Source organism: Amblyraja radiata, chromosome 5 (genome assembly GCF_010909765.2).
Source record: "Amblyraja radiata isolate CabotCenter1 chromosome 5, sAmbRad1.1.pri, whole genome shotgun sequence".
Taxonomy (NCBI): domain Eukaryota; kingdom Metazoa; phylum Chordata; class Chondrichthyes; order Rajiformes; family Rajidae; genus Amblyraja; species Amblyraja radiata.
The window spans coordinates 22,560,581-22,587,291 of record NC_045960.1 but is presented as its reverse complement, the minus strand read 5'-3'; the positions used below and the strand labels follow the sequence as shown (position 1 = coordinate 22,587,291).

The following is a 26,711-nucleotide window of genomic DNA, read 5'->3' as shown; positions in this document are numbered from 1 at the left end:
TCCCTTTTAAAATCAAACTTTATTGAAGGAAAGCGATTGAAGATTGCATCAGAGAAGCACTGGGACCCCAAGCAAAATTCTGCAGATGCTAGAAGTCCAAAATAAAAACAGAGAGCACTGCAAACACCCAACGGGTCAAGCACCACCTGTGAAGAGAGGAATCAGGTTCATGTTTCAGGTCAGTGAGCCCTGTGGACCAGTCAATCGACCAGAGACGTTCACTTCATCTCCACGGCAGGTTGCTGGCTGAATATTTTCAGCTCTCTGTTCACGTCACCATGACTTGAACCCACTTGGTCTGCTTCAAGTGTGGGTTGTGTCCAGAATATTTAAAACAGGTTCATTCAGATGTCTACAACTACGGAGAATCGCAGGTCTGGTTTGGTTCGCTGGGAGAGAGACAACCACTCTCCTGTACGTAGTGTTTGAGGGAAGACTGCACCCAGTGCCAGCTGCAAGGGCTAGCCGATGTTACGAGGTGTTGGACGAGAGCAGCTCCCTGTTGTGTCTGCAGTCAGACGGGAGCAGTTTGGTGATTGCGGGGCCAGGCCGGAGCCGTGTCCCTGTCCCCTCTCGCTGCTTCCTGCAGGAAGCAGTCAGCGAGGTGCAGGGCGTGGCCTTGGTCCTGTCCCGTCACAGCAGAGAGAGACCCAGGGCCGAGCTCAGTGGGGTGGTGGCAGGAACAGGGAGGGAGGGAGGGGATCCCGCAGGCAAAGAGAGGGAGGAAGTGGGATGAATGGGCTGCAGGGAGACAGGGGTGGAGAGGGCACTAACCCCGGGGGAGAGCGAGGAACTGGTTGATGAGGCACAGGCCCTGGGGTGACGCAGCTTCACTCCGGGGGCACGGGAACTTCCTGAGGATGAAGGAGTTTCTCCCTCTGCTCATCCCTCCTGCCCTTCAGCCCATCGACTCGCTGCCAGCCCGCAGCACAATCCCCCTTCTCCCAGTCCCCACATTGCTGTCTAACATGTTCTGTGACACCCCCCAACTCTCCCACCACCCCCCTGCTACAGGAAAAGGCCATTCAGCCCATTGAGTTCATACCGGCTCATAAGCACCCTCAGTTCTACCCACCCGCCCTTTCTCCCGCATATTCTACTTCTCACCATTATAGAGGTAATATACAGCAGCCAGTTAACCCCCCACCCCGACCCACACATCTCTGGGAAGTGGGAGGAAGCAGAGCTCCCGCGGGAAACCCACGCTGTCACAGGGAGAACATGCAAACTCCACACAGACAGCAGCCAAGGTCAGGATTGAAAATGGGTCTCTGGAGCGTGAGACAGCACCACCTCCCCATGCCTTTTCCCCCTCTTCCCCCCTGGCCCTCCTTCCCCATCCTGTCCAATCCACCATTCCCATCTTCAGGGCTCTGTTCAACAGTAGGGGGCTTGCCCTGGGGAGGGAGAGGATTGTGGCCAGCACGAGGTTGAGGGGCTAAAGGTGAGAGTGGGGAGGGGAGGGTCCCTAGTTCTGTCCCAGGAGGGAGGGCCGATGGGACAGGTCGACGCTGCTGGAACTCAGACCCCGGGTCTCGGCCAGGTTACTCCGGGAAGCCTGTAGAGCAGAGAGACTCCGTTAGTGGCGGCACCCAGGGGCCCGGCTCGTCCAAGAGGTGGAAGGGGCCTCGGGAGACAGCAGGAACCAGGGAACACAGTCGCTCCATGCTGTCCCTCTCTCTTCCAATCCAACCCACCCCACCCCATACCATCCCCAACACCCCAAATTATCCAAACCACCCTCCCCACCCCACCTACATACACCGCACCGTTCCATCCTCCAAACCACTCTGCCCAATTCACGTGCCCCGTCATCCACTCCCCGTCCCGATTGCTACTCCCCCACCACATGTGCCATCTCTCCTCCCCACTCCGTCCACCCCTTGGCCCTCTCTTGCCCTGCCTGCCCCTCTCCCCTCCACCATGCCCCTATCTCCTCACCCGCCCTGTCCCCCCTCCCCGTCCCTGCCCATATTCTTCACTCGTGCTGTTCCCCTGCTTGTACCCTCCTCCCCGTGTGGTTCTCCCCGCACCCCCCACCCCAGCTCACTGCCAGCCGCACCTGAAAGAGATCGTCTCCGCTCCGGTTTAAGTAGTTCAGCGAGGATGCTCGCTTCATGCTGTGGGCACAGAGGGAGGGAGGGAGGGTCAGACTGTGAGGAAACCCCTCCCCACCCAAGTCAAAACACCCCCCACAGCATGCTCAGTGAGGGTGAGGAGAGAGAGCGAGCAAGGAGCGAGAGTGAGAGGAAGATGGAGAGAACGAGATAGAAAAATTCAGGAGGCCACAGAAGGCAGTAGAGGCCAATTCACTGGATGAATTAAAAAGAGTTAGATGGAGCTCTAGGGACTAGCGGAATAAAGGGATATGGGGAGGAGGCAGGTACGGGTTACTGATGGTGGATGATCAGCCATGATCACGATGAATGGCGGTGCTGGCTCGAAGGGCCAATTTGGGGGGGGGGGGGGAAGAAAAGAGAGAGAGAGAGAGAGAGGGAGAGACAGACAGACAGAGAGAGAGAGAGAGAGAGAGAGAGAGAAATAGCTCAGTGACCCCTTTCCAGTGTGGGAAGTGATTTTTTTCATTTACAGTAATGAACGCCTGCTTTTGTTAAACTCCACCGCACCCTCTCAGGAGGGAAGCCCCTCCAGATACCCCCGGTTCCCAGCTCTTCCCCCCTTCCCTTCCCCTCCATGTTGCCCATGTTAGGATCCCAGCCCCCCGCTCGCTGCCTATACCTGGGGTTCTTGGGCTCAGGTGGCCCGTTTCCCTGCAGCTTCTTCACCAGCATCTCACTGCTTCGCTTCAGAACGTCCCGGATCTTCCCAAAGGAGCCACTCCTCCGCAAGGAGCCGCTGCCGTCCTGGTGGGGAGCAGAGAAACAGACAGGGTAGCTGTCAATTGCGGTGTCGTTAAACCTCCGCTACCCTTACCCTGCCTCACACAAAGGGCCACACGGAGAGGGGCCGCCATCTCTGCAGAGTCATGGTTATCCCTCCACCTTGCTGGACCAACACGTGCAGCTGGTCAAGATGCTGGTGTCTACAATCCAGCATATGTAGATGAACAATTCAGGTCATGGTGGTTTCATGAACAGCAAGTCCATTCAACCTGTGTCTGTCATAGATGTGGTCAGGAACTACGGATGCTGGTATCCACCGAAGAGAGACACAAAATGCTGGATTAACTCAGCGGGACAGGCAGCATCTTCTGAGAAAAGGAATGGGTGACTTATCGGGTCGAGACGCTTCTTCAGTCTGATGCTGCCTGTCCCGCTGTTATTCCAGCATTTCGTGCCTATTGTCTGTCAGATCAAAAAATATGATCATAGGCTATTCGGCCCAAATCATCCATGCCGACCAGGATGCGTCCCCTTTGCCCCCGTTATCCCACTTTTCAAGCACCTGATATAATATCTTTAAACATTGCGATTGTTCCCGACTCTACAGCTTCATCTGGCAGATCATTTCTTAAAACCTCCACCCTGTGTGTGAAAATGTTGCCCCTCATGTCCCTTTAAAATCTTTCCCCTCTCACTGTAAACCCCTGCCCTCAATTCGTAGGCTCCCTAAGCCTAGAATGGGAAAAAGATTGGAACCATCATCTTATCTACTTCCGTCATGATTTTATTAGATCACCCCTCAGTCTCCTGTGCTCCAGTGAAAACAACCTCAGCCTATCCTACCTCTCCTTATAACTCAAGCCCTCCAGTCCCAACAATATATACAATGTTATAGAGGCGTATAAAATCATGGGAGGAATAGATCGGGTAGACGCACAGAGTCTCTTGCCCAGAGTAGGGGAATCGAGAACCAGAGGACATCGTTTTAAGGTGAAGGGGAAAGATTTAGTAGGAATCTGAGGGCTAACTTTTTCCACACAGGTGTATGTATGGAACAAGATGCCAGAGGAGGTTGTTGAGGTAGGGACTATTGCAATGTTTAAGAAACAATTAGGCAGGTATCTGGATAGGACGGGTTTAGAGGGATATGGGCCAAATGCAAGCAGGGGGGGGGGGGACTAGTGTAGATGGGACATGTTGGTCGGTGTGGGCAAGTTGGGATGAAGAGCCTGTCTCCACGCTGTATGACTAGTGTCCCCGTGAATCTTCTCTGAAACCTTTCTAGCTTCATGCCATCCTTCCTGTAGTCGGGAGACTAGAACTGTACGCAGTACTTAGTGACACACACAGGCTATCGAGGGAGAGCTAGAGTGGTGATGCATTTGGGTTTTCAGGTGGTGTTCGCCAAGGTGTCACAGAGCAGGCTGGAGCACAAGAGCTCACAGCTTGGGGGAGGCTTGTTGCTTAGGCTGTCACACTGCCAAAAGAGTGGGAATACAGACACAGGACACTGCAGATGCCGAATCTGGAGCCACTAACAATCTGCCGGAGGAACTCAGCAGCTCAAGCAGCCTCTATGAAAGAATACGGGCGGTCACCATTTTGGGTCAGGACCCTGCATGGGAGACTAGGGGCAAGCAGCGGAGTGCCCAGGACGGGTCCTCGACTCTTGGCTGTTCATATGAATGATCCCAACCTTGCGGGTGACCGGAATGGAGATGGGAGGGCAGGTGACCATCTGATACAGAGACTGCACAAAGCACAGGTTAGCAGGCAGCTGCAGAAACAAAACCGCACGTTGACCGTAGGAGGATTGGAGGTTGGAAATAGGCAAGTATTGTCCCGGTTGCACAGGATGTTGGCGACGACACGCCTGGGGATCTGGCCAGTTTTGGTGCCTTTATGTGACAAATGATGTACTGGAGGCGTTCTGAGAGGGGCTGATCCTGGGATCCGTGGTGAGGGGAAGATAGTGTCAGAGACATGCAGAGAGACAGCAGGGAATCAGGCCCTTCAGCCAGTGAGTCTGTGTTGACCACCCATTACTGATGCAGCACCCAATCCCCACCCTGCCAGCAGCCGCTGTAGTGGTTGGATCTGTTCTCTCTGGAGGAGTAATCCTTGTGACACAAACGCCGCCCGCATGGTCCGAGACCGGCCTCAGGATGTCGGTCATAGAGTCACACCGCACTGAAACAGGCCCAGCGGCCCACCCTGTCCACGCAGACCAAGATGAGCTGGCAGAGAGGGTCAAATCAGACATTCCCTGTCCCAGAGGGCTGTGATAGCCAGATCACAAGTGGGGGCGTGGTGGGGTTGAAAATTAAAGGGGAGATACATTTTAAGAGAGATCATGGAGTGAGGGCTTTGGGGAATGACCCTGAGGAGGAGCAGAGGCCAGGGGCAGCAAACAGGGTCCATTGAATGGAGGCCTCCTCCTGCTGCTGCGTTAGGCTCTCCTTTAGATTTAGGAGATACAGCATGGAAACAGACCCTTCGACCCACCGAGTCCATGCCGAGCAGCGATGTCCCCATACGCTAGCACCATCCCCATACGCTAGCACCATCCTAAACACCGGGGACAATCTACAATTTTACCAAAGCCAACTAAACTACAAATCTGCATGTCTTTGGAGTGTGGGAGGAAACCGGAGCACCTGGAGAAAACCCACGAAGGTCATGGGGAGAATGTACAAACTGTACAGACAGCTCCTGTAGTCAGGACCGAACCCGGGTCTCTGGAAACGTAAGGTAGCAACTCTACCGCTGCACCACTGTGCTGCCCTACTCCTGATCCTGACTCACTGCCCCTCCAGTGCTGCCACGAGTGAGGAGTGGTACTAACCAAGGAACTGCACTGGCATCCTTATCCTCTCCCCTCCACCCAGCCCGTGTCCAGGGGGGACAGCGAGAGAGAGGCACAGGGAGGGGCATATCACCAGGGCTAGATGTCCTAGTGTAAACCACCACCCCCCAACCGTCCCACCCTCTCGGCCCCGGTCCGGTCCCGGACACTCGCTCTTCACAGGGTGGGTGGGGCAGATTGAGTAGGAAGCTGGGAGGACAGCAATAAAGAGGAGAACAGGCGGAGCACAGACAGCAGGCCACTTTATTTCCAATTCAGGTCATTACAGCCAGTGAAAATAACACACAAAAACAGAGCAGTCCAAAGAGAATCACATACAGGCACAAACCTTCCCCAGAGACAGAGGTGGAGGCAGGAGGAGAGAGGGAGAAAACGTAGGGCCAATGGGTAGAGTGTGTGGGACAGGGAGAGCGAATGGGGAAACCGGGTGCAAGCTGTGGAGATGGAGGGAGCGCGCGCAAGAGGAGACAGGGAAAGTGCCGAGAGATGTGGAGAGCGGGTGGGGACACAATGAGACCACACTGTGGAGGGTGTGAGCACGTCACAAGACAAGGAGAGCGCACTGCAGAGAGCCTGGTGAGATGGGGCGAGACCACGGTGTAGTTGAGGCAGTGTGAGCAGCAGAGAGAATGCGGGGAGACAGGGAGAGTACGCTGGGGACATTGGCATGGGCAAAGAGTGCAGGGAGACAGCGTGGGAGAAAGATGAGGAGAAAGTGGAGTCAGACTGTTGGGGGTGAGGGGGGGCGAAGAAACTGAGGGAGACGGTGAGAAAGACAGGGGTAGGAGAGCGAGGGTGGGGAGAAACAGGGAGGGGAGAGGAAGCAGAGAGCAAAAGTGAGAGAGTCAGAGGAAGCGGGCGAAGGTGACGAGAAAGGGAGGCAGTGAGAGACGGATAGAGTGTGATCGTGGCAGAAGGAGACAGAATCATCCGTTTTGTCAGTGTCGCAGTGAGAACAGCCAGGGGAGCGGTGGGCAGTGTCGTGGGGCCTGTGTTGCTGGGCTGACTAGACCTCCATGTACCAACATGTCCCACGTACAATGGAGCTGCTCGAACCAGCTGAGGTTTTGGTTCCAGGTTGGCACTGAGGTGTGGACTCTGGGCTGTGGCCCTGTCCCACACCTGGGACCATGCCGGGCTGAGCTCCACACCAGCGCGCCCGCCTGCCCCCCTCGCTGGGTGTCGGGAGCATTCCTCTGTGCTGGGTTTCAGTATGGGTGGTCTTGGCCTCCAAGTGACAGCCATTACCCCTCGGGCTGGGTGAGGGCCGGAGTCCCCGGCCTCTCCAACATCCTTCCTCATCCCAGATGCACCAGGCCTTCCTCAAGCTGTCCCTGTCCTTTGGAGTGGAGTCCCCCCTCCCCCCCAGACAGCATCACTGGTTGGGGTGGGGGTGGGAGCAGTGACTGTGGACTCTCTGTTGGTTTCCCAACCCCTCGGGTCTCAGGGAAGGGAGACAAGATTGCTGTGGGCAACCCACAGCCTACCAAGCCGCCAGGGGAGGGAGGGAGGAGAGTGTTTCCCCCTCAGACAACTGGCCCACTTCTGGTGGGGTGGCCATCTCTCCAGTGTCAGACAGCACGTAAACAGGCCCTTCGGCCCAACTCATGCATGCTGACCAAGCTGCCTACCGGAGCTAGATTAATTTGCCTGTACCTCACCCGTATCCCTCCAATCCTTTCCTGTCCGTGTACCCAACCAACTATCTTTTAAACCTGCCTCAGCATTTCCTCCGGCAGCTTGTTCTATATACGCACCACCCTCCATGTGAAAAAATTGCCACAAATGTTCTCTTTAAATCCTCCACTCTCACCTTAAACTTATGCCCTCTAGTTTTAGACTCCCCTACTCTGGAGAATAAAAAATCTGTGACCATACACTTTATCTATGCCACTCACAATTTTATACACCTCTTTAAGGTCGCCCCCTCAGCTGCCAAGCCCGCAGTCTCTCCTTGCTGGAGATCCTGAGGTGAGGGGCTGGAGCTGGAGTCATCTACTGCACCTTGCCGTGGCTCTGGGGAAGGTCCTGTCCGTGCAGGGCCCAGTGTTCTGTTCACACTGAGAGCAGCAGCAGTGCTGGAGAGAAGGGCAGGGGCCTCCTTAACATGGTGGCACAGCGATAGAGTTGCTGCCTTACAAAGCCAGCAACCCGGGTTCAATCCTGACCGGGTGCTGTCTGTACAGAGTTTGCACGTTCTCCCCATGACCACATGGGTTTTCTCCAACTGCTCTGGTTTCCTCCCCATTTCAGAGATGTGCAGGTTTGTAAGTTAATTGGCTTCTACAAATTGTAAATGGTCCCGAGTGTGTCGGAGAGTGCTAGTGTATGTGGGGGAGAAAAAAATTAAACAAAATCGCTGGATTTGGTGGGCTGAAGGGCCAGTTTCCACGCTGTAAAGTCTAAAGGTTTAGTTCTCCAGTCGTTCACTCACCCAGCCCCAACCAGGAAGCCAACGCTACCACGAGCAGGGGCGGTGGACAGGCCAGGTCCGCCCCGCTGGGGAGCTCCATGCCGTGGGACTGTTAGTTTAGAGATACAGCGTGGAAACAGGCCCTTCGACCCACTGAGTCCACACCGACTAGTGATCGCCACATACATTAGTTCTATCCTACACACTAGGGACAATTTACAGAAGTAAACTATCCTACCAACCCGCACATCTTTGGAGTGTTGAAGGAAACCGGAGCAGCCGGGGAAAAAACCCACACAGTCACACGGAGAACGTCCAAACTCTGTACAGACGGCACCCGTAGTCAGGAACAAATCCTGGTCTCTGGTGCTGTGAAGCAGCAAATCTACTGCTGTGCCACTGTGCTGCCTAAAGTGACCATGGTCACTTCGACCCGCACTCTGCTACTGCTGAAGGAAGAGGCTGGTGCACCTCTCCTGGGATGTGATGAGGCACAGAGTCCCTGCCACAGCTCACAGACTGTGGAGCCAGTTTACACCCACACGGCCAGCAGCTCTGCCTTCATACACAGCTCAGGCAGTGTAGCATTGGCCTGAGCATGCAGTACACCTCAGAGTGAGAGCTATTCAGCGTGGAAACAGGCCCTTCGGCCCACCTCGTGCATGCTGAGTGAGTTGGCCGAGTCCCCTAAACCCTTCCCGTCCTATATCTGTCCCAAAGCCTTCTGAACGTTGGAGTCCTACCCCCTTCACCAGCTGTGGGTGAGACAACGGTCTGCTTGGGCCAAAGGCCCGTCCTCTGGGCCACGGAAACATTCGGCCCCACCACCCGTATCCGCTGGTCCTGGGAGGGCCTCAGTGGAGGGGATCTCCATCACCACCGCTGCCTGCCCCTCCATGCAGAGGGTGCACCGTGCCATTCCCAGTCTGTGCGCTCTGAGCCCTCAAAGACAAGGTGGGGCGACAGAGCAGCCGAGGTGGGAAGAGGCTGGGCCGTGCACGTGTGGGCCGAATGGCCTGTCCCCATGTCGGGCAACTCCATGACTGCACAGAGTCGAGGAAGAAGATGTGATTGAAGGAGGGTGGGCAGGGTGGATGCTGAGAGAAGTTTCTTCTGGTAGGGGCAATCCAGAACCTGGGCTAAATCCAGATAATGCAGGGAACATTGGGCAGGTCGAGCTGCATCTGCAAAGGGAGAAGTAGGACCAATATTTCAGGTCAACGACCTTCCACACGCACTGCTGAGGCCCATAAACCGGAAACATTAACCCTGTTTCTCTCCTTGCCAATGCTGCCTGACCTGCTACATTCCAGTATTCTCTCGACTTATATCGGATTACCAGCATCTGCAAGCCCTTGCTTTCCTGGAACTGGGGGCACAGTTTTGAATATGGAGCAACCCATTGAAAACAAGGTGCCTGGAGTGGGGGTGAGTTGTGGGGGGGTCTCCACTGTGGGGACCGATTCTTTCTATGTATTGACACAAGAGACTGCAGATGCTGGAACCTGGAGCAGCAAAGCTCCCTCTACACTCTCCCGGGGTCAGACAGAGTGACACTCCCTCTACACTGTCCCATCACACTCTCCTGGGGTTAGGCTCAGAGTGACGCTCCCTCTACTTCGTCCTGTCGAACACTCACAGGACAGGGTTCAACATGGAGTAGGTGGTGTGGGGTGGGGTTGACATTGGGAGCTGGTGGTCACTGCTCACTGGCCATGGGGTGGAGATTGCTGAGGGTGGGAGAGCTGCCGCGCAGTGCAGTGGTCTCCCCGTTAAGGAACACAGCCATAGCTCCAGGTCTGTGGTGGGGACTCTAAATGGAACTGCTTCCCTGACCAGCCGGGCTCTGGGACACTGCGGGACACATGCGATCACACTGCCAACACAGGGAGGTAGCCCACCCTCCGTCATAACACTCACCTCCCACCCGCACCCCTACCCCCATCGGACCCAAGCACCCTCCCCCCCCAGACACGCAGCAGCCAGGGGGAGCCCCCCTGGGGTCCGGGCAGCACAGAGTGTGAGTGGAGGTCCAGGCCGGGGGGATCTGGAGAGCGGGCCTGTCCGTGGCCCTCGCTGGGTTGTCGGGGAGAAGCAGAGTCCGGGCGGCGAGAGAGGAGGAGCAGCAGAGAGGCGGGGCGATGGGGGAGCGGGTCGCTGGGCACCACAACATCCTCCCTGGGCCAGGGGCTGCTCACTAGGCCTGGCACACAAACACAGACAGCAAGAGAGGGAGAAAACACAGGCACGTGAATAAATCAAACAGGAGTCTGGGGAGGAGGGGAGGGGGAACAGATGCATGGGGAGGAGGGGTGGGGAGAATGACAGACATGTGAGGGGTGGAGGTGCAGAGGAGGGGAAGACAGATACGTAGGGGAAGGGAGAGGACAGAATGTCAGACATCGGGGAACAGAGGGGCCGAGTGGAGGGGGTCCTGTCTGGGGAGGACAAGGAGACTGATGGAGGAGGGGGGGTGGGGGGGGAACTGTGGTTGGGATGGACAGGCGGAGGGGTCGTTGGAGGGGGCAGGCGATGTGGCCATTGGGTTGTCCCAGTGCTGTACTGTTTTAGGTGGAAGGGAGGGGTTGGGTCAGGTGGATCAGGCCAGGCAACGGAGCAGAGGAGGGAGTGAGTGGCCCTGGGAGGGAAGGGGCAGAAGAGAGGGTTGCAGCAAAAGGACGGGGTGGGTAGTGGGGAGGGCAGCAGAGGAGGGGGTGAGTGTGGGGTGTGTACATGGGGAGGGGGTGAGTGTGGGGTGTGTACATGGGGAGGGGGTGAGTGCGGAGGGTGTGTACATGGGGAGGGGGTGAGTGCGGAGGGTGTGTACATGGGGAGGGGGTGAGTGCAGAGGGTGTGTACACGGGGAGGGGGTGAGTGCAGAGGGTGTGTACATGGGGAGGGGGTGAGTGCAGAGGGTGTGTACATGGGGAGGGGGTGAGTGTGGGGTGTGTACATGGGGAGGGGGTGAGTGCAGAGGGTGTGTACACGGGGAGGGGGTGAGTGCAGAGGGTGTGTACATGGGGAGGGGAGAAGCAGAAGAGGGGGGGGTGGCAGAAGGATGGGCTGAGGAGGGGTGAGTAGTGGAGCAGAGGAGGGAGAGGAAGTGGGTGAGTACACAGGGAGGGGAGAGGCAGGGGAGGGAGGTGGGACAGGTGGTGGTGGGTCAACTGCAGACAGACGGACAGAGCTTTGACCTCCCTACACCCAGATCAGTAACCCCCTCACCCCTGACATCCGACAACACCCCTCACCCCCCTCTGCACAAGCACCCCCTGGCCCGGCTCCAAGGGGGTGCTGGGTCAGTCCCCGCCTCCTCTCTCCCCCAGGCTTACACTATGACGCTGCTAGCAGCCCCAGGGCTAATGGTCGCCACATAGACTCACCCCGGTCCACTCCACTCCCACGCTGACCTCCTCGCTGCCCACTGAACCCCCCTCGTACTTCACCGGGTTGCCGGCCAGGCTGCGTCGCCGGTCCACCGCATCACCGTCCTTCAGGATCTCCACCACACGGGTCTGGTGGATGGGATCCAGACCCTGCGACACAGAGAGAGAGAGAGGGAGAGTGAGTGGATGCAGCCCGCTTCACGAAGGCAGCAGTGAAGTCTGCACTGAAACAACTGAAACAAGGCTGGAGACTTACAGTGGTGGACTGCAATGCGGCAATGGAAGCACAGGGGGAGAGAGAGAGAGAGAGAGAGAGAGAGAGAGAGAGACAGCGTCAGCATCACACAGATTACAGCAGCACAGCAAGCACACGATCCCACAGCACTCAAAGAGAAACACCCAACACACACGTCCCCAGTCACACCTGGGGACTGTATAACACTGGGGTACAGTATTGGTGGGGACGGGACTCATATGGGATAGAAGAATTAGGCAATTCAGCACATCAAATCTACTCCGCCATTCAATCATGGCTGATCTATCTCTCCCTCCTAACCCGATTCTGCTGCCTTGTCCCCATTAACCCTGACACCCGTACCAATCAAGAATCTATATCTGCCTTAAAAATACCCATTGACGTGGCCTTCACAGCAAAGAATTCCACAGATTCACCACCCTCTGACTAAAGAAATTTCTCCTCATCTCCCCCCTAAAAGAACATCCTTTAATTCTGAGGCTATGACCTCTAGTCCTAGACTCTCCCACCAGTGGAAACATCCTCTCCACATCCACTCTATCCAAGCCTTTCACTATTCGGTACGTTTCAATGAGGTCCCCCCTCATTCTTTTAAACTCCGGCGAGTAGAGGCTCAGTCCTGTCAAATGCTCATCATAGGTTAACCCACTCATTCCTGGGATCATTCTTGTAAACCTCCTCTGGACCCTCTCCAGTGCCAGCACATCCTTCCTCAGATACGGTGCCCAAAATTGTTCACAATGTTCCAAACGCAGCCTCATAGAGCCGCAACATCCCTGTTTTTGTATACAAACCCTCTTGAAATACAAGCTAGCTGTATAACATGAGGGTGCAGTACTTGTGTGGGGACACTATGATCACTCCATAACCCTGTGGTGGGGAGTACCTACCTGTTTGCGGGAGCGTGTGGCACACTCCTCCAGGGTCTCCGCAGCCTCCAGCTTGCCCTGACGTCGGTACAGAGCACCCAGGTTCCTCAGCGTGGTGTTCACTGTGGGGCTATGAGGAAGACTGGGTTAGTGGAGCTCCGGGGTGTCTGGAGCAGATGGGTGGTGACTGTGGGGCAGGGATCAGGACCCGGTCTCATGCTGACCATTCACCGTGTAGTTAATGCAACGTGGACGCTGCCCACAGCACGCCACCCCCCATATCCCACAGCACCTGCCCCCAAATGGCCATGAAACCCCCCCCAAAACTTACAGCACATCCCACCAAACCCTAGCGTTCAGTCCACTGCCCGGCCCCTGGCCCCAGTCTGGATCGGGACAGACTGCAGGGGTAGGGGCCGGCAGCACAAGGGGAGGGGGATGGGATGGTCACTCCCCCCCAATGGGTCACCCTCACCTGTTGACCTTGCAGGCCTTGTACCAGCCTCCATACTCGGCGTAGGGCGCGCTGTCCTTGTGCTTGCCCTGAAACACAGCAACAGTGTGAGCACAGCTACACGACAGGGCTGGGGAGAGACAGCCTCACGCCAATGTAGTGGGAGGAGAGGGGGAGAGAGAGGGCAGCCTTGCATGGGACAGGTCAGGGGTGTGGGGATGGAGGGGACAGAGAGGATTGTCGTGCGTGGGTGGAGCTGAGAGAGGACGGCCTCGTGTGGGATGGGGGATGGAGGGGGGGGAAGAGAGAGGATGGTCTTCTGTGTGGGATGGGAGGGGAAGAGGACAGCCTTCTGTGTGGGATTGCAGGTGGGGCCACGGCTGGGCTTTAAACAGTGGGTGGGGTTGGGAGGGTGCAGATGGTTGTTGTGTACTGGCTGCTGTTGGGGATCTCAAGGGGGGTGAACAGGGGAGGTAGATGTGGTTAAGGTTGCGAGGATGGGGGATGTCGGGCTGCTGGGGATGGGGCGAGGGGACCACGCGTGTGTGGGACATGAGACGTGGGATGGGTGAGAGGCCAGCCTCTCGTGCCTGGCCTGCGGTGGGGAGCGGCACGGATGGGTGAGGTCTAGACTGGGCTAGCACCCATGCTCGGGGTTAGGAGGATGTTTGTGGGGAGGGTCGTGGGTGGGGGAGGCCAGTGTACTGGGGGTTGGGCTGGGACAGGCTCACCTTGCTCAGCTCCTCCCGCTCCTCTGCGTGCATCCAGATGGGTTTATTCTCTCCTGGGACAACAAGAGCAACATTCCAGCTGCTATATAGAAACGAGGAACTGACATACCAAAGACAGACATAGCATGCTGGAGTAACTCAGCGGGTCAGGCAGCATCACTGGAGGCCTATCCATGATCTGTGTGGGGGGGGGGTCATCAGTTTGGTATCTCACCGCAGAATCCCAGCTCTTGCAACCGAGGAGTTTGTGTGGCTGGTCCCGGTGAGTTTCTGGTGAATGGTAGCTCCAGGACGTTGATGGTGGAGACTCGGTGATGGTAACGTCACTGAATGTCAGTGGCAGATGGATAGACCTGGAGACGGTCGATCCCCGGCCCCCTGGTGCCGTGAACGCTACTTGCCCCATTATCAGCCCGTGCCTGAAGGATGTCCCGGTCCTGCTGCATTCAGCAGGGGCTGCGTCACTTACTAAGCGAACGGGACACACACTGTGATCATCAGTGAACATCACCAACCCTCACCTCACCCTGGCACCAAGGACAATGAGGAGGCAGCTACAGACGTGTGGGACAAGGGCACTATTGACCTCCTGCAGTCATTAACCTGGGGCTGGGAGGATCAACCTCCAATAACCACATTCATTTGTGCAATGTATCACTCCAGCTATTTTAAGAGCGGCCCTGGTCAATGTGCCGCCGACTAGATAGTTGGTCAGTGTCAATATCACCTTCCGTCACTTTGTCGACACTTCATCGATGAATGAAATGAGACAGGGTGGAAATTCTCCGATTGGATTTGTGCTGCTTTTTGTGGACAGAACACATGTATGCAATGTTCCCCGTCATGGAGTAGCTTAGTTTAGTATAGAGACACAGCACCAAAACAGGTCCTTTGGCCCACCGAGTCCACACTGACCGACTATCCTTGCATACTAACTATCCTATACACACTAGGGACAATTTATAATTGTACCAAGCCAATTAATCTACAAACCTGTACGTCATTTGCAGTGTGGGAGGAAACCGGAGAACCTGGAGAAAACCCATGCGGTCACGGGGAGAAGGTACAAACTCCATACAGGCAGCACCCGTAGTCAGGATTGAACCTCGCGCTGTAAGGCAGCAACTCTTCCTGTGAGACTGTGTCACCTGTAGATGCTTGTGTTGTGACTGGAACAACCTGGCTCGAAGTGCAGCTCTCTCTATAGCGCAGGTCTGCAGTGTGAGAGCTAGCATGCCTGCTGGTGTTTGTTGACTTCATGTGGAGTCAATAGATTTGGCTGGAGACAGGCTTCTGCGAGGGGGGGGGGGGGGGGCATCTGGAGACTTTGTGATGGGGCTGGGAGTACATCTGTGGGCAGTGAAAATATTGCAGGGGGGGGGAAGTGAGAGGGATACTCCCAACTGCTGACCCATGCCACCACGCCCGTTAGTGGACCTACCGTTCACTGATCCAAACTCCTTCTCGTGGGCCCGGGTCAGGATGTCCTTGTACAGGGTCTCTGCCTCCTTGTACTTGCATTGCTTCAGGTAGCAGGAGGCCTGTGAGAGAGAGGCCAAGGTTAACCCCTCCCCAGATCGGCCCCCATCCTCCACAGACCCCAATCCCCAAACTGACCGCCGCTATCCCGCCCCCCCACCCTGACCCCACCCCAGCCGCCCGCCAAACTGACCCCTTCTCCCCTCCCCTGCATCCACCCCTAAAATTCCAAACTCCTGGACCCAGGGGTCAGCACTCTACCCTGGATCCTGGACCTCCTGACCCAGGGGTCAGCACCCCACCCTGCCACTGGATCCTTGACCTCCTGACCCAGGGGTCAGCACCCCACCCTGCCACTGGATCCTTGACCTCCTGACCCAGGGGTCAGCACCCCACCCTGCCACTGGATCCTTGACCTCCTCACCCACAGACCTTGTACACCCTCCATGATCATTCTCAACACCAGTGTCCCTCAAGGATGTCTTCTCAGCCACTTGCTATCCTCCCTGTACACTCGTGACTGTGTGCCTGAAGTCTGCTCTGACTCCATTTACAAGTTCATAAAGGATGCCACTATTGTGGAGGAAGGAACTGCAGACGCTGGTTTAAGCTGAAGATAGACACAAAAAGTTGGAGTAACTCAGCAGGACAGGCAGCATCTCCAGAGAGAAGGAATGGGTGACGTTTCGGGTCGAGCCTTCTTCTGGGCTGGATCCCGAACAATGACGAAGCAGAGACAGAGAGGTCAGTAGCACGGTGTCAAGACAACATCCTCTCCCTCAATGTCTGCAAGAGGAAGGAGCTAGTTACTGATTTCAGTAAGCCTGGTGGAGGGCATGCTCCAGTCAGCATTAATGGTGCTGAAGTGGAGATGGTCATGAGACTCGTTTCCCGACATAAATATCACCAACAGTTTGTCCTGGACCAAGCACATGGAGGCTATGGACAAGAAACCACACTAACACCTCTACTTCTTCATTAGTCTGAGGAGGTTCGGTCTCCGACGACTGTTACCAACTTCAGCTTTGGGAACATGACAGCAAGACGTTGCAGAGAGTTGTGGATGTAGCCCAGTCCATCACACAGACCAGACTCCCCACCATCAACACTTCACTACCCGTTCTACAAGAGTATGGACTGCATGTACTTGGTATAGTAGGAGTTGATCTGACTGGATGGCGCACAAAAAAAAAAGAAGAAAAAAAAGCTTTTCCCTGTATCCCGATACACGACAATAACAACCAACATCAGTACCAATGAAATGTCAGCTCACCCTCACACTGTGGTGCCTGCTCTCTCCACCAACATCTCAACCCCCTTGGTAACTGCCCCCCCCTCCCCCTTGAGTCGTCCCTCCCCTCTCACCTTCCCCACCATCCCCTCCCCCTACCCTGTTCTCCCCACCTTCCACAGCCCCCCTCCCCCGCTCACCAGGTTGTTCTTGGTCTTGGCCACATTGGGGTCGTCGTTGCCGAGGCGACTCTGGTAGATGTCGAGGGCGCGCCGGTAGTAGTACTCCACCTCCTCGTACTTGCCCTGGTTCTGGCAAAGCAGCGCCAGGTTGTTCAGCTGCTTCGCCACGTCTGGGTGGTCTCGGCCCAGGACCTGCAGCACCGGCCGTCAAAGGATCAGAAACGACCCCGCACACACCCACTTACGCACCCACACGTACACACCACCCCCCACACATACCCACACGTACACACACCACACTCATCCACACCCCCGCACATGTACTCGCACCCCCACACACGTACTCGGACCTCCACACACCAGCACACGTACTCACACATACACACCACACATTCACACGTACACACACTCACACACACACCCCTCACATGTGCACGCATCTACACACATCCTCACACCCCTTCCCACGTACACCTCATTCGCCCCCCTCCCACGTACACACCTCCCACGTACTCGCACCTACACATACACACCCACCTTCTCGCGGATCTCCAGCGCCCTCTTACACAGGGGCTCAGCCTCCTTGTACTTGCCCCTCTTGCCGTGCAGGACGGCCAGGTTGTTCAGGGTGGCTGCTACCTGTGGACAGGATAGGAGCCGGGGTCAGTTCCCCATCACTCACCGTGCCAGCGCCCCAGGTCCACGGCATGTCCCCGCTTCATCAAACTGTCCAAATACCTTTTAAATGTTGCAACTGTATTTGCCTCTACCCTTACACTGGCAGCTCGTTCCATGCACCCACCTCACCCTGCTAAAACCCTGTCCCTCAAGTCCCCCCTTTCCACTCCCTTGTGAGGGGTTAAACTTCCCTACCATGGGGAAAGGACTAGTACCATCCTATCTGTGCCCCTCTCTATTTTATAAACATCTAAGATCATCCCCTCAACTGTCTGTGCTCCAGTGAAAACAATCCCAGCCTATCCAACCTCTCCGTACAACCCAACTCCTTTTTTAAACTTCTCTAGAACCTTTACAATTCTACACAAATAGCCTGACCAGAAAAGTCTTCAAAGAAATCCTCCATGAGCCTGCAATTAACCTCCCCCCCCCCCCCCCTCATCACGCTTGAAACATCCGCAATCTTGGACATCGAGCAGCCAGACCCGACCTTCCTTCAACCACGTTTCTGCGGTAGTATTGCAATCATATTCCCACAGGGACAATAATATCTTCTCCAATGTCTCTCTGCAGCACCTCCCCATGCTCAGCACAAGGACACCAAACACAAGCAGCCACTGTCAGACCCCTGACAACCCAAAGCCTCAGCCAGAGCCAGAGCTGATCCTGGTCTCAGTGGAGCTCGACCTGCTCCAACACATGGTGGTCTCACAGCTTACCCCATCCTCCCCCCCCAGCACTCCAGGTCTCCCCCTCCCCCTCTCCTGCCCCTGACTCACGGCCGGGTGATCCTTGCCCAGGGTTTTCTCCCGGATATTCAGTGCGTCGTTGAGGAGGTGCGCAGCCTCCTTGTATTTATTCTGGTCCCTATGTGTGGGGTGGAGAGAGAGAGAGAGAGTGTGAAACCATGGTCTGGGAGATGGGGGAGTAGGCGGGGATGGGAGGAAAGCGGACTGGGGAAGGATGCAGGGCGGGAACAGTCGTCAACTAGGGTGGGTTGGGTGCGGGAAAGGTTGCAGAGTGGGGCTTGTGGATTGGAGGGGAGGGGTAGGAACAGGTCGAGTCGCGGAAGGGTGGGATGCAGTGGGTTAGATGTGGGGAAGGTGTCGGAGGGGAGGTTTGAGGTGGGGAAAGATGCATTTTGGAGTGGTGGGTGTGGGGCCAGGCGGGTTATGGATGGGGGAGGGGAGTGAGGGGGTGGAGCGGAGGTTTGAGGGGAGATGGGGTTGACATGACGAGTGGAGGGGAGTGTGGAGGGAAGGGTTGGGGATTGGAGGGGTAGGTGTGGGGCAGAGCGGGTTGTGGATGGGGGAGGGCTAATTGAGGTGGGGAGGTGGTAGGGTTGTGAAGGGGAGGGCGTATTGCGGGGTAGGGTTGTGGAGGTGGAGGCCTCTCCCACGTCCCACCTGTACACCAGTGCCAGGATATTGAGCATGGTGGCCACGTCGGGGTGGTCATGGCCGGAGGTTTTCTCCAGGTCCTCCAGCGCCTGCTTACACAGCGGCACGGCCACCTCGTAGCGGCCCTGCGAGGCGTACTGGATCACCAGGTTGTGCAGCGTCCGCAGACGTGCAGGAATCTCGTAGCCGCACTGCTGCGCCGCTGCCACTGCACTGCTGCCGTGGGCGTGTGATGCTGCTGCAGGGGAGGGAGAGACGATGAGTGCCTGGAACGACCCTCACCCGCCGACCCACACATTGACCCCACCCCCTGCCCACCGGTACTGACCCCTGACACATGACTCCACACCCACTGACCCCACCCACTAAACCCCCCATCCCAATGACCCCGTCCCCCACACCCAATCTCCCATTTTGTCCCCAAATCCCACCCCACCTAAACCCACCCCCCTCGCACTCTCTACCACCCCCTGGCACTATCTACAACCCCCCCTCCTCCCCCATTCCCCCCACCCACTCACTACCCCCTCCACTTACTTCCAGGCCCGTGTTCCTCCTCCTCGGGGAACAGGTCATCCAGTGAATCTCTGGAAGAATCTCCCTCCTTCTCGTCCTGGGGGTGAGATCAGAGACACACGTTGGCCAGGACACAGCCGACACAAGGGTGGTGGGTCGGGATTACTGGGCTAGGCCAGGGATATGGGCCAAGGGGCCAGAGGAAGAGTCAACCTTAATGTCCACAAATACGTACTGGGAGGCTGGGGGAGGGGTTTGGGGCAGATGTGCCTTTTGCTCGGAGAGGAGGGTGGCTCTCGCGGGGTGGGGCGGGTTTATTGGGCTGAGCTGGTCATGGTTCAGGGGCCGAGGCGACCGTGGGGGGGGCGGGGGGTTTGGGCAGTGACCTGGGGAGGGCTGGGTAAAGAGGGACGGGGCTGGGGGCAAGGAAAGGGGAGAGCAGTGATTGTAGGGGGAGGTGGGCAAGAAATAAGGGGGGGTGGCCAGGAGAAATGGCAGATAGTGGGAGGGTCAGGTGGAGAGGAGAGGGAACGGTGAGGGAAAGGGGGATTGGTGAGGGTGGTGTTGGCTGGGGGAGGTGAGGGAGGGGTCAGGGCGGTGAGTGGAGGAGAGAGGAGGGGAGGTGGGTGTGGGTGGAGCTGGTGGTCCCGGACTCACCGAGGGAGAGGTGTCGTCGTCGTATTTCTTCAGCTGGTTCATGAACTCCAGGTGCTTCTTCTCCTCGTCCAGCTGTGCCACCGACTGCTCGCTGCGCTGCAGCTTCTGCTGCGTCCCAGCCAGCTCATCCCGCAGCCACTGGTTCTCCTGGCACAAGCGGCGAACCTGCGCACGCAGCTTCTGCTTCTCCGACTCCACTGCGTTCAGGTGGGCCGAGAGCGCCATCATTACCTGGGGCGGCGGGGGGGGGGGGGGGGTCAGCACCAAAGGTCAATGGAGGGCGCGGGACCAGTCACTGACTGGATAGCACGCAACAAAAGCCTTTCACTGTACACCCGACAATGAACTAAAACTGAACTGAAACAATGATCATCTGTCCAGGGACGGGTTGAGCAGCAAGTACCCAGGTTTGGGGGGGGGGGACACACACGCCCACTGTGGGGTTCCCCAGGGACAGTGTCGGGGGTCAGACCCAATGCCCAGCAATGCCCAGTGGGAACAATCACACTCCCCCTCCACACTCACTAGCCCCCCCCGCCCCACACGTTTCTCCCCCTATTCTCAGAGTGATCCCTCCTCTCACAACCATCCCACTCCCTCCCTCCTCAACCCCACTCTCCTCTCCAACAACCTCTGCTCTGACACCCCCATGAGACTCTCCTCCATGCATTTCTTCCATGCATCCCATTTGCCCCACATCCCCTCTCAACTTCTCTTGCACAATCTCTACTGCACTCTTCACCCCAACCCCACCTCCTCACCCCCCCCTCGTCCACAAACCCCATTTCCCCACTGCCCCTGTACCCGTCAACCCCCCCAACACCCCCTCTCCACCTCCCACACAACCTGCACTCCACTCCCCACCACCTCTCCTCCTCCCCCCCCCCATCTTCCACACACTCTTTGTCCCGATTCCTTACTACTCCCCACACCCCTTCTCATATACAATCTCATCTCCTCCCCTCCCCTCCCCACTGGCCATACCTGTGCCTCGCCCAGGCCCAGCTCGATCATCTCCACAGACTTGCGGATCAGGCCGGACTTCTCGTGCACCAGGTTGGCCTCCTCATCCTTCTTCAGACACTTGATGGTCTCCATCAGGCTGTGCAGGATGGAGTTGTGCTCGTTTTTCAGCGCCTCCAGCCCCTGCATCACCAGCTTGGTGTTGGAGATGATGTCCTCCTGGCTCAGCTTCTCCAGCTTCTCATCCCTTGGGTAAACCATCGTGGACATGTCGCAGGAGCCTGCCGCATGGGGGAGACAAGAGACGGTGAGCGCCGCTGCCCCAGGTTCAATGCTGACCTCCGGTGCTGTCTATGTTCCCCCCCCCCCCCCCCCCCCCCCATGACCTATAGCGCCTTTCCCACACCCAATACACCCTGTGGGAGGGCAATGGCCACTGGCAAGTGCCCCACGTGTAGGTGGGTGAATGGGGGTATTAATGGCCGGGAGATATTCAGGCAGATGAGTCTCTGGTGGCTCTCAGATCAATCCCATTGATAGACAAAAAATGCTGGTGTAACTCAGCGGGTCAGGAAGCATCTCTGGAGATAAAGGATGGGCGATGTTTTGGGTCCGGACCCTTTTACACACTCTATCCATCAATCCTATCTCCCTACTTCCTTGCCTGTGATCAATTCTCCCCACATTCCCATCAACTCACGTGCAGTTCTGGTCATCCTATTTACAAGGAGGGAGTGGAGGCTTTGGATATGGAACAGAAGAATTTGACTAGAACTCTTCCTGGATTAGAGGGTATTAATAATAAGGAGAGGTTGGACAAACTTGGACTGTTTTCTGAGCACCAGCAGTCGAGAGGAGACAACAATTACAATTACAATTCAATTTATTGTGTGACCTGAAAGAAGTACATGAAATTATGAGAGGCAGAGGCAGGGTAGACATTCAGAACCTTTCCCCAGGGTGGAAATGTCAAAGACTAGAGGGCACAGCTTTAAGATCAGAGGGGGAATGTTTAAAGGAGATATGCGAGGAGTTTTATTTTTACACAAAGAATAGGGGCGTCACGGTGCGCAGCAGTAGAGTTGCTGCCATACAGCGCCGGAGACCCTGGTTCGATCCTGGCTATGGGTGCTGTCTGAACAGAGTTTGCACATTCTCCCTGTGACCTGCGTGGGTTTTCTCCTGGATCTCCAGTTTCCACACTCTAAAGATGTACAGGTGTGTAGGTGAATTGGCTTTTGTAAAAATTGTATATTGTCCCAAGTGTGTAGGATAGCACTAGAGTACAGGGATCGCTGGTCGGCGTTGACTCGGTGGGCCGAAGGACCTGTTTTCGCACAGTATCTCTAAGTTAAGCTAATCTAAGCTAAGAATGGTGGGTACAAGGAATGCACAGCCAGGTGGTGGTGGAAGCAAGTACGATCATGGTATTTAAGAGGCTTTTGGAGAGGCACATGGATATGCAGGGAATGGAGGGATGTGAATCACATGCAGGCAGAGGATAGTTTAACGGCATCAGACATTGTGGGCTGAAGGGCCTGTTCCTGCGCTGTACTGTTCTATCGTTCACTGATCAGGTACATGGGAGAAGGCTATTTGATCCATTGGATGGGTGCTGTGTGGCCAGGAAACAAGACTGTAGACCTCAGCCCTTGCCGAGACGACATGCCAGCACCGCAAAGCCCAAGTGCTGTGTGCCGCAACCCTGCCAATGCAGCAACAGCAGCAGCAGAACACAGCTGGGTGCCAAGGCAGGACACTTGACAAACACGTTGGAAGGCACGTGGGGTGGGGAAGATGTGTCTGGAGCTGTTGTGTACGTTTGGCTTCTCACACAGTGCCTAGAGCGAGAGTCACTCTCCTCATGCCGAGACTTCGACTGTTCCTTCCTCCGCCCGAACTGTGAGTGTTTGCAGTGCTTTGTTTTTCTAACCATTTCCAGGGAGTGAGTTGCAGCCTGCAATTAGTGCAACCAGTCCCGGCAGGTTTTTGCAAAATCAGCTATTACATGGCTGACCTTGAGACCGAGCCGTTCCTACCACTGCCGACACTGGGATACATAGGGAACACTGCCCTGCCCTTCACTGCACTGCCTGTGTGGAGAGAAGGTGCGGGCGGCACTCTGGTGTAGCTGGTATATCCGCTTCTTCACTGCACCAGATCCTGATCCTGATGTGGAGTTTGTACGTTCTCCCGGTGACCGCATGGGTTTTCTCCGGGCGCTCCAGATTCCTCCCACACTCCAAAGATGTACATGTCTGCAGAGGAATGAACTGCAGATGCTGGTTTAAACTGAAGATAGACACAAAAAGCTGGACTAACTCAGCGGGTCAGACAGCATCTCAAGAAAAGGAATAGTTGATATTTTGGGTTGAGACCCTTCTTCAGTCTGATGCTGTCTGAACTGCTGAGTGACTCCAGCTTTTTGTGCCTACGTACATTGGCTAGGGTAGAATAGAACTAGTGTACAAGGTTATTGCAGGTCGGCGAGTACTTTGTGATCCGAAGGAACTGTTTCCTGACTGTATCTCTAAAATCTAAAAAGCATGCTTGGAATAAACCACACTGGCCTTGAGCAAAACACACATTGCTGGAGGACTTCAGTGGGTCAGGCAGCATCTAAGGGAATGGATGGGCAACGTTTCCGATCGGGTCCCTCTTTCAGATGATGGAGTAGTGGGCAGGAAAAGAGAGGTGGGGGTGGGGGAAAGTCTGGCACGTGATAGGTGGATACAGGCGATACAGTACCGGGACTGGTGAAGCTTTTCCTCGCTCCGTACCCTGGCCTGTTGCTGGCGGGCCAGATGGAGCTCGGTCAGTAGAGCAGTGGCTCGGGGGGGGGGTGGGGGGGGGGGGGTCTGGAGCCACTGCATGGGCAGGGGGGCCTCTAGTGGCTGCAGGCAATTTGCGATTCCTATTCCAGGCTGAGGGATGAGGGAGCCTCAGTGTTCCTGAACATCAGCAGGAATCACACAAACTAGAGGAACAGTCAGATTGCGCGTGGGTAGCTTACAATCCAACGGTATCAACATTCCAGTGAATATTCCAGTTTTAAGCAACTGCAAAACTCCCCCTTCCTCTCCCACAATCCTTCCCTTCGCCCCCCTCATCTTTCTCCTGTGCCCCACCTGGACCTGCACTCATTTCTTCCCTCCCCCCCCCTCCCCCCCCACTTATATTCCTTCCTCTACTTTCACAATTCGCAAACACACTCCTCTGTGCTCTGTACACTTACGACTGCACTCCCATCCACTCCACAAACTCCATTATTAAATTCGCGGATGACACCACGGTGATCGGACTCATATCAGGAGGAGACGAGGCAGCGTACAGAGATGAGGTCCTGAAGCTGTCAGAGTGGTGTTCTGCGAACTACCTGGCACTTATTATCAGCAAAACAAAGGAAATGGTCATCGAGGGCACAAAGCGGACCATGCCCTGCTCTACATCAATGGGGACTGTGTCGAGAGGGTTTCCACCTTCAAATTCCTGGGAACGCACATCGTGGAGGACCTCTCCTGGTCTGCCAACACTTCAGCAGTGGTAAAAAAAGATACCCAACAGCAATTGCACTTCCTGAGAGCACTAAGGAAGAACAGTTTTGACCTTCTACTGCTCCACCATCGAGAGTGTGCTGGCATATTGTATCACGGTGTGGTATGCCGGCAGCTCAGCAGCATTTCGTTGTCTCTGTATTGTACACTGACAATGACAATTAATATTGAATCTGAATCTGAATCTGAATCTGAGCAGAAAGGAAAGCACTGCAGAGAGTGATCAAAACTGCCCAGAAAATCACTGGCTGCCCTCTGCCTTACCTGGAAGACATCTCCAGCTCTCGGTGCCTCCGTAGAGCCAGGAAAATAATCAAAGACCCCTTCCATCCTGGACAGTCACCGTTCAACCTCCTGCCCTCTGGTAGGCAGTACAAATACGTCAAAAGCTGGACAAACAGACTCAAGAACAGTTTCTTTCCCTGGGCCATTAGAACTCCAAATTCCTCAACTATCCACACGACATGAGAATGCCGTCATCAATTCCACTATAAAACAGACCACTCAGTTAATATTCCTCTTTTTTTTTTTTAATCCTTTAAAGTATTTACTAAATTTAAAGTGTAATATTCTCCCAGTGCAAAATAACGTATAGAATGCATTGGATGTGACTTTATCTAGTTTGGACTTGTTTTGGTTGCACTGATCAGGAGAAGCTCTCCTAATTTTGTTGTATTTCTAAGCACAATGACAATAAAGGCTTATTCCCTTCAATCCGCTTCATAAGACATAAGAGCAGAATTAGGCCATTTGGCCCATCGAGTCTGCTCTACTATTTAATCACGGCTAATCTATCTTTCCATCTCAAACCCATTCTTCTTGCCGTCTCCCCATAACTTTTGACACCCCCACTGAACCTATCAACCTCCGCTTTAAAAGTACCCCCTAGACTTGGCCTCCAATGAATTCCACAGATTCACCACCCTCTGGCTAAAGGTATTTCAGACCTTCTGTCTTTTAATCTCCGGTCTTTGTCTAACCATCTGCCTCTCAAAATCCCCCCCTCATCTACATCTGCCATCATTTGCCAGGCTTTGTCCTGCCCCCACTTCTTTTCCAGCTTCCCCCCCCCGCCACACAATCAGTCTGAACAAGGGTCCCCACCTGAACCACTATCTCTCCATGTCCTCCAGAGATGCTACCCGACCCATCACTCTGTGTCTTTGTTTGTAAAGCAGAACCAGCGGTTCCTTGTTTCAACAATGCACAAAGCCTGCTTGTGCTCGCAGCACCACCGATGACAGCGACAGTCACACCAACAGCAGGAGTAGCAAACAATGCCACATCGGGGGTTGGGCAGAGATGGGGGAGCGTCACTGCAGCCAGCCGCATGGGTGAGGGCGTAGACCCAGTCTGACACACTGCTGCGTAGTGATGCTGTTTGCGCTGAAACTGGATGTCAGCAGTGCAGTGTGACAGGGCTGGAATGCATCAGTGACCTGCCACGGGGGGAGGCGGCCTGCCCCTGTACACATCTCCCTCCCACCCTCTCCTCCTCCAACCACGCTATCAAAAAACAGGGCTGGGGCCGAGAACCTCACTGATCACAGCAGATACTGGGATAGAGGCAGGCATTTCTCATCTATATTCACCACTGAAGACGGAGCTCACAGGAGCATATTGATCAACTGGAGAAAGTGCTCCATGTAAAGGGAAGCCAGGGTTGATAAATCCCCAGGGTTAAAAAGATCTGTCCAGGTTGCTATGGAAAGCAAGGGATTTTTGTAGGCACAAGCAGAAGGCTGGAGGAGGGCTGCTAGTACTGTTTTCATTTACACGCCAGCTAACTACACACTGTTGAGCCTGGCTTCATTGCAAGGGTAAACTATTGGGGAAAGCCCTCAGGGACAGGATCTGTGTACATTTGGCTGATCATGGATAGTTGGTGTGACTTTGTGGGAAAGGAAATGTTGTGTCTAATTTGATTGAGCCTTTGTGGAGGTAACTGCAGAAAGAATGATGAAAGTAGGGTGTGTGTGGACTCCAGCAAGACATTTAACAAGGTTGCAGATACTGGGCTGGTCTAGGTTGAAGCACATTGGATCCCAGGCAAGCTGGCTAATTGGATCCAAAACTGGTCTTTAAGAAGGAACTGCAGATGCTGGAAAATCGAAGGTACACAAAAATGCTGGAGAAACTCAGCGGGTGCAGCAGCATCTATGGAGCGAAGGAAATAGGCAACATTGGTGGGTGGTGGGTGTTTTTATGATTGGAAGTCTGTGACCAATGGTGA

General features: G+C 55.4%; 1 protein-coding gene across 7 annotated transcripts in view; it reads right to left on the bottom strand.

The window, feature by feature from the left end:
- klc4 (kinesin light chain 4) overlaps nucleotides 1-26,711 on the bottom strand; it is a 31,001-nt gene continuing 4,290 nt past the window's right edge. Inside the window, exons 2-17 of one of the 7 annotated variants that reach the window (XM_033020730.1) lie at nucleotides 20,946-21,218; nucleotides 19,962-20,192; nucleotides 19,326-19,401; nucleotides 18,795-19,026; nucleotides 18,168-18,255; nucleotides 17,248-17,349; nucleotides 16,729-16,902; nucleotides 15,260-15,359; nucleotides 13,819-13,871; nucleotides 13,109-13,176; nucleotides 12,655-12,763; nucleotides 11,765-11,773; nucleotides 11,506-11,658; nucleotides 2,740-2,864; nucleotides 2,063-2,120; nucleotides 1-1,558 (exon numbers count right to left, since the gene is read on the bottom strand). In XM_033020730.1, coding sequence (XP_032876621.1) covers nucleotides 1,469-1,558; nucleotides 2,063-2,120; nucleotides 2,740-2,864; nucleotides 11,506-11,658; nucleotides 11,765-11,773; nucleotides 12,655-12,763; nucleotides 13,109-13,176; nucleotides 13,819-13,871; nucleotides 15,260-15,359; nucleotides 16,729-16,902; nucleotides 17,248-17,349; nucleotides 18,168-18,255; nucleotides 18,795-19,026; nucleotides 19,326-19,401; nucleotides 19,962-20,192; nucleotides 20,946-21,194 — 1,917 coding nt within the window. In that variant the 5' untranslated portion in view covers nucleotides 21,195-21,218 and the 3' untranslated portion in view covers nucleotides 1-1,468. Of the gene's footprint in view, nucleotides 1,559-2,062; nucleotides 2,121-2,739; nucleotides 2,865-5,934; nucleotides 10,326-11,505; nucleotides 11,659-11,764; nucleotides 11,774-12,654; nucleotides 12,764-13,108; nucleotides 13,177-13,818; nucleotides 13,872-15,259; nucleotides 15,360-16,728; nucleotides 16,903-17,247; nucleotides 17,350-18,167; nucleotides 18,256-18,794; nucleotides 19,027-19,325; nucleotides 19,402-19,961; nucleotides 20,193-20,945; nucleotides 21,219-26,711 lie in introns of those variants that run through there. The other 6 variants (XM_033020729.1, XM_033020731.1, XM_033020732.1 and 3 more) reach the window with 6 other exon arrangements.